A 7,346-nucleotide genomic window follows, 5' to 3' on the forward strand; every position below is an offset into this window, starting at 1 on the left:
CCGAGCGAGGCGGCCGGGGGGCCTACCTCCGCGCGCCTCCAGCTCCTCCCCGCGCGCATCCCTCCTCCCGCCGCCGTCAGCCTGCGCCGCCGGCCCTCGGCCGCGTGATGCTGGCAGCGGTGGGCTTGCCCTTCCCCGCACGCGGTCCTCCCCTGCTCGGGCGGTGATGGCCGGCGGCGGTGCGCTTCGGCCGGTGGCGATCCGGTGTCCTGGTGTGGAGGCCGGCGGTGCTCGCCTTGATGGTGCCGCCTCTTGGCGGCGGGGTGGTCTGGTGGTGCTGGCCGGCCGGGGGCGCGTCCCCAGCCCAGATCTGGGCCCGTAGGGTTCCTTCTAGGTCCTTGCGGGTCGGCTCCGGCGCGACCGACGCTCTTTGTATGGGGAGGCTGGGGAGCGGCTTGGACTGGGACAACGACGCCGGCGGTGTACCGCTGCTGCGCGGAGGCGGGAGCTGTCCGGGCCTTTGAGGGCCCGGCCGGGCCTATGGGGCCATGGGCCCGGTAGGCTCCTGCCATGGCGTCCGGTCGGCTACCGTCGTGGACGGTGGAGGTGGGGCCCTCCCGTATGCCGATGGTGCTGTTGCCCTGGTCCCGGCTCCTCTTCTCCGTTGTGCAGACCATCTTCGCGGTGCTGTGGTGAGACATCGTGGAAAGCTTCGTGTTCGTGTTGGCGCAGGGTGGTGGTCGGTCTGGTGGCGAGCTCCGTAGTGCCTGAGGTAGAGGCTGGGATCGGGAGAAATCTTTGTTGGCTTGGCCGACACCGACGTGGTGGCGCCTGAGGGTGCTGCCAGACCTTCTTGGCGGGCGTCGGGGCTACCCTTCCTCTCTCCTCGCCGTGTACCGGGGGAAACCCTTGGCAGCAGCGTCGTCATCGTCGCGTCCCTTCTTGAAGGTGTTGTTGGGTACCTGCACTTCGAAGTCTCGGAGCTTGGTGGGTGATCTCCGGTGGACGCAGCGGTCACGAGGCTTCGTCGTTTTTGTTGATCCGCCGTTATCGGCATTTGTTTCTTTTCTTTTTTCTCTTTCCTTTCTTTTAGGCGTGTTTGTGCTGCTTCCGCCCCAGCCCCTATCGTCGGTTGTATCGGTTGGTTGTTTTGTAATACAAAGCGGGGGAACCCTTTTTCGTCGAAAAAGAAAGTAAAATAAACTGCGTACCTAAATAAAATGTGTAGCCTAAGAAAAATCTTCATAAAATATGCTCGCTAAAAAGGTCTGAATAAAATGTGTGACCTCAAGGCTTGAACTGGAATTCTCCCTTGCAAACAAAGAGATTTACACGCAATTTCTAAAAAACCGACTCGCCTGCCAAGTGCCAAGTGTGAAGGTTGTTCTAAGATTAGAATCTAGCTAGATAGAAGACAAGAGCACAAAGATTGCTCGAACAGAAATGATCAGGCTAAGCATCTTGGTTCCGGTCACATCATGAGGCCATGGAGGTCATCGTCATGGCTTACCCCGTCAAAGGGGAACCCTGCAATTTTATAAGTCGTGGCTTACCAGTCAAAGGGGTCACTTGGACGATGATCCTTTGCCCCAGTTTTCCAGTCAAATTTGAACCGCTCACTCTGTCGTCCGTCCCCATATATCCTTCGTTCTTAGACCACCGTATTATCTCATACCTGTAGGCTGTAGCCAATCCCCCTTTGCTGTTTCACTGCGATATTTTCAAATCTTCAGCTCATATGGTTCCGAGCTGCTGGTTCTTCTGGGCGTTGTGGCTACCACTGATGCTCTCCGTCGCTGCGGCCGAGGAACAAGTGGAATCCTGCTCGGCCAAGAAGTGCGGCAACACCACCATCTCCGACCCATTCTGGCTCACTGACTGGGAGACCGCAAGATCATGTGGTTCCCCAGACTTCGAGGTCAATTGCCATAACGGCACTTCTCCCGTTCTACTGAGCCCTATACGCATCGGCCTCGATTTTGAAATCATCAATATTTCTTACGAGGGGCGCATTTTGCGCGTGGTTGATAGAGACAAGCTGAACTTGCTGCAAGCCTCCAACAGCTGCCAAGTAGCCATGTGGAACACCTCCGTCAAAGTGGATCTCCCCGTTCAGGTTCTCCCCCGTTAACCTGAACCTCATGCTGTACAATTGCACGGAGGAGGCGGCGGCCGCGGCACGTCGTCGGGGCAGCGAGCTGGTGCGGACGAGGATGAGAGCGGGGTGTTCGTCCGCGTGGCAGGGCGCTAGGATGGGCCTAGCGGGTACGGCAGGTATGCTGTGCAAGGCTTCGTCGCTGCTGCTGTGCCGGTGATTGGGCGTGGCTCGTCGTCGGGCTGGGCGGCGAACGCGAGCGACTACGAGCGGCTCATCAACAATGGCTTCTTCATGACGTGGGATCCAACCCCTACACGTAAGTTCACTCGTCAAATCCTGTCTTTAATCCACTTCCTGCCTAGCTATCTGACCAAGCTATCAATAATGGCACTCACTTATTGAGGATAAACGTTAGGCTGGTCGTAATGGTAAGTACCATAGACTAGTATCATGTAGTATATGATACTACATTCATAGTGCATATTATCATAAATGATTTTATTTATTGTCATGCATAACACATAGTAGCATAACATTTAATATGATATGGTATCATAATATGATACTCAACCCTCTCTTTCTTCATTTAATTTTATGTCACCTATGATATCCCATTACGACCAGCCTTAGCCGCAGCGGGCCCGGCCAGCGCGGCAACTCGACCTTCCTCTTCGGCCAGGACGTAGTGCGCCCACTTGACCATAGCCTGGTTAGCATATGCTTGTTTTAACTTGATTTTCTCCGATTCATTGCATCTATCTTTGGTTCGTTAGTGTCATGCAATTGGTCTTTCGCTGGTTTAGGGCATCTCTAGCCGCGCCCCCAACAGGCCCTCCCCAGGTGATTTTACTGCGCCGGCGCCAAAAAAAGGCCCCAGTCGCGCCCCCAGAAGCCCGTTTTTCGCCGACTCGGGCCAAAACTGGTGCCGGCGGACTCAGGCCGAACCCGGCGCCCTGGGGGCGCTTGGGGAGCCGGCACAAACGAAAAAGGCGCATGGGCCCGCCCTGGAGGCAACCCGAGGGCCTTTTTCCGCCGTTTCTTGACGCTTTTCCCTCGCATATCTCCCGCTCGCTCGCCTTCCTCCCGCCATTCTCTTCCTTTCTCCCGCCAAACCCCCTCCCGCTCGCCTTCCAGTCGCCGCCATGCCGCCGAAGAATTACGCCATGCCGCGCGCGGCGGCAACCGCGACTGGCGCCGTAGCCCAGGCGAAGCAGAGGAAGCCGAGGGCGCCACCATCGAAGCCACCGGGCCTGTCGAACGCCGAGTGGAGGGTGGATGTTCAGTGGCGCGAAGCAGTCACCGCCGACAGGCGGAACAGGGCCATAGCCAAGAAGGCCCGCGACAACGCGGCGCGCGCGGCGGCGTCTTCCTCATCGGTCGACCAGGCGGGGATGAATCCACCCGTCGTCAGCCACGCCCAGTACGCGCCTGGGGACAGCAAGGCGTCGGATCTCCATGGGGTTCGTCGTCGCCCGGCTACGCCGACGACGACACGCACGGTGGGTTCAACCCAAACGTGACCTTCCCTCATGGTCACCCTGCTACGCACATGCCCTCGCCCGCCTTCGTCGGCGTGCAGTACCCTCCATACAACTACTCGCCGCCCGCCGCCTACGCGTCCACGCCGACGCCCCATCTCTACCGTGGACCGCTGCACTTCTCGCACCTCGGCGACGCCGACGACACGGGAGCCGACATGGACGACATCATCGCGACAGGATCGACCGCGGCTGCCGCGTCTCCCGGGTTCGCCACCCAGGACGAGGTAGTGGATCTCAGCGGCGACATGGAGGCCGAGCTCGGCTACGTCTACGGCGAGGACGCGCAGGAACCCGAGGAGGAGGAGGAGGACGAGGAGGAGGAGGAGGAGCCAGCTCCTGTTCCGACGAAGGGGCGCCAGAAGAAGAGGAAGCGGGCGGCTAGGTCAGGCGAACCGCGCATCAAGTGGACGTCCAAGGAGGAGGAATGCCTCGCCGAAGCATGGAAAGTCGTCTGCCTCGACCCGACCACCGGCGCGAACCAGAGCTTGGAGATGTACTGGGACCGCATCAAGACCCCTACACATGCAGCGCGGCTCCAAGGCGATGGCGAACCATTGGGGGCGTATCCAGTTGGCGTACAACAAATGGCATGGAATCGTCGAGGAGGTCGCGGCTCGCCCGGAGAGCGGCGCCAACGTTGAGGATCAGGTACGCACGCCGTTCGCCCGCATATCTTCGTCGTCTACGCCCGCCGCCCGCCAACTGTTCGTCCCTCCACGCAGCTGCTGCGTATGTTCGCCATGTATCGGGGCGACAACCAAGAGGCCGACTTCAAGCACCTCCACGTCTACAAGCGCATTGACAAGTACGAGAAGTGGGCGGAAGTCCGACGTGCCCTCGACAAGGCCAAGGAGACATACAAGCCGGACGCGACGACTCCGGGCGCGTCAGAAGGACGGCCGGACGGCCACAAATTGGCAAAGAAGGGGGAAAACACCGACGCGGCAACCGCGCGAGTGCAGGAGTCCATCGAGCATTGCCTCGCCGACGCCCAGGCCCGGGCCGTCCTACGCGAAGAGAAGACCGAGGCGCGGTGGTCGTCGCTGATGAAGAACAACACCATCAAGCTCGACCTGCTCCGGACGGACGTCGCCGCGAAGAAGAGGAACACCGACATGGCTTTTCTGATGGGCGGGGCGGACATGCTCCAGAGCAACGACGAGAAGCTCAAGGCGTGGTACCTGGTGCAGCGCGGCCTCATCCTGAGCGAGCTGCCGACGGCAACGCCGACGACGCCGACAACGCCCACGACCACACGGACGCCAAGCCCGAAGGACGCCTCTACATCGCCGCCCAGCAGTGCCGAAGCCGCGCCGACACAGCCCAGCACCGAAGCAGCTCCGGCACCGCCGAGCCAGCGCACACCGACTACGCCAACGCCTGGAGCCGACCCCGCCGAGTGAATCATTGCGCACGCGAATTTGCGGCGGCGGCGCTCTGTTTTTTGTAACGCCAGACTACGTCCGATCGCCGGATTTGCGGCGTCTTTGAGAGCGGGAACGACCAAGTTTAAATTTCCCGCATCCTCGAGCCGGCGCGTGGGGGCGTGACTGGGAGCTAGATCGCCCCCAGGGGCCGAACTAGCGCCGGCACGCCCCCAGGCCGCTCTATTTAGGCGCCCTGGGGGGCCGAACGGCTGGAGATGCCCTGCCATCCTTTCCATCATCTTCCGTAGGTCCCCTATGCATTTCGCTTATCTGTTATCTCCTTATCTGGGGCTCATGTTTCAACGTGCGGCTAGATGCATGAATGCATGGTTGTGTTAGGTTACCGGTTACGGTCTGGTAAATGTGTACCGTCTTGGCTTCCAAGGCAGAGTACTCCCGCCTCTGTTATTGCTGCTAGTTTCTGAGCTGGGTGGGGTGTAGTAGAAGACGCCTGGTTGTGGTAAGCTCAATCGTCAAATTATTTCTGTTGTCATCAAGCTTATTTTTGGATTTGAGAAGAGCTTCTTCATTTATCAACCTCTATAAGCTACTTCATAGCTTTAGAAATCAGTCATCATCTTGGATTTTTGGAAGTATGCACCAGATCGAGAGCTCACGGCATCTCAGATGGGGACTATTCACATCCTTCCATGAGTTGCATATATGTCCATCCGAAAAGTCCTCTCGAAAGGTTTTTCCAAGGAAATTGTCTGCTTGATCCTGGGTCTTCCCTTGCCCAGTCAATGGTATACTCTGGGAATTCACATGTTAGACGTACAACTACTGCCAAAGGACTCCACTGCTCCACCATATATGATTCCACTGTATTCCCCCTTGTTTCTCCCCACATCCCATGATCAACGATTCATCTTGCTTCCCTTTCGTTTTGTTGCTGCAACAAATTTCAAGGCTTATTCGTCGATGACTACGAGCTGCTGGTTCTTAGTCTTCATCAGGGTTTGTTGGCTGCCACTGGTGCTTGTGGCGGCCAAAGAGCAGCAAGGATATGGCTGCACAGCGGAGAGGTGCGGCAACCTCACCATCTCCTCCTCACTCTGGCTTTCCGACTTGGAGACGGGGAGACCATGCGGTCCCAGGGACTTCGAGGTCGCTTGCTCGAACAACACTCCAGTTCTCCGGAGCTCTCAATCCACTACATTTGCAATCATGAACATCTCCTATGAGGAACGCAGTTTGCATGTCGTTGATCTACACAAAGAGGAAGACTTCAACTGCCATTTTCCGAGATGGAACACCTCTGGCGAACTGGGACTCCTGTTTAAGGTCAGCCCTACTAACATGAACCTCATCTTCTACAACTGCACCAAAACGGCAACACATCTGCAAAGGGTGCTGGTGGAGATGAGTTGTGGGAATGGGAGCAATGCATTTGTTCACGCGGGAGTACCTTACGACCCAACCAGGGTCTACGGCGGCTATGCCTTGGAGGGCTGTGATACTATCATCATGCCGGTGCTGGGCTCGTTGAGCGAGGCGAATGCGAGCGAGTACAAGAAGCTCATCAGCGACGGTTTCCTCTTGACATGAGCTTCACTCCCTCTCCCTGCACCTGCACGTAAGTTTACCCATGAAATCATCTTTTAATCAAATTTGTAATAAGCTTACTCGACAAATCCTTTTGACATGGGACCGAGTAGTGGACGCCTGGTAGTCATCAAACTTATTTATCGATTTGAGAAGAGCGTCTTTAATGACCAACTTTTCTTAGCTTTAGAAATTAGTCATCAAACGTGGACCAAAAGTGCGCTACAATTTAATTGCGCCAGCCGGGTCTTGAACTCAAGACCTTTTGGCTTTGATATCATGTAGAAGTGCATGCTCTAGCCAATGTAACCAAAAGACCAATCTGATGAAAGAGATTAGGCAGCACATTATGCGTCAACACCTCTGATACTCTTAGAAAAAGGACACGGATTTAGGTGCATTTTGTTGTTACGAGTTTGGGATCAGGGATGAGCTTCTCTCTTTGATCATGTGTCTTTGAGTTTCCACGGAACATGTGTTCTTGATTTATTGTACTTTGGTGCAATGTACCGATGGGTGTAATTATCCTGCCTAAAAAAATCACGGCATACAAATAGATAAGATAAGAAAAAAAGAGTACAAACCTCGACCATCACTGCGCGGGAGCTCAAGGCATCCAAGTTCCATGTATCTGAAAAGTCCTGACAGTGTACAATTTTCCGTGGAAATTTTGTCCCAGGTCTTCCCTTGTCCGGTCAATTGGGATATACTTTTTCGACATACGAGGACTGCCAAAGGAAGGACTCTATTGCCCACCATATATCATTCATCCTTAGCGACAGTATTTTCTCTTGT

At 56.2% G+C, this 7,346-nt stretch overlaps 1 protein-coding gene across 1 annotated transcript; it reads left to right on the top strand.

The window, feature by feature from the left end:
• The first annotated feature begins 5,870 nt into the window (after positions 1-5,870).
• LOC119266831 lies at positions 5,871-6,554 on the top strand. The gene has a single exon (XM_037548110.1). It carries the CDS (start codon positions 5,928-5,930, stop codon positions 6,552-6,554), a length of 627 nt encoding a protein of 208 aa, XP_037404007.1. The 5' UTR covers positions 5,871-5,927.
• The last annotated feature ends 792 nt before the right edge of the window (positions 6,555-7,346 follow it).

This window comes from Triticum dicoccoides, chromosome 3A (assembly GCF_002162155.2).
Source record: "Triticum dicoccoides isolate Atlit2015 ecotype Zavitan chromosome 3A, WEW_v2.0, whole genome shotgun sequence".
Taxonomy (NCBI): Eukaryota; Viridiplantae; Streptophyta; class Magnoliopsida; order Poales; family Poaceae; genus Triticum; species Triticum dicoccoides.

Excerpts from the sequence above, each read along its gene's own strand:
- LOC119266831 (XM_037548110.1), top strand. The coding sequence starts at position 5,928 with ATGACTACGAGCTGCTGGTTCTTAGTCTTCATCAGGGTTTGTTGGCTG.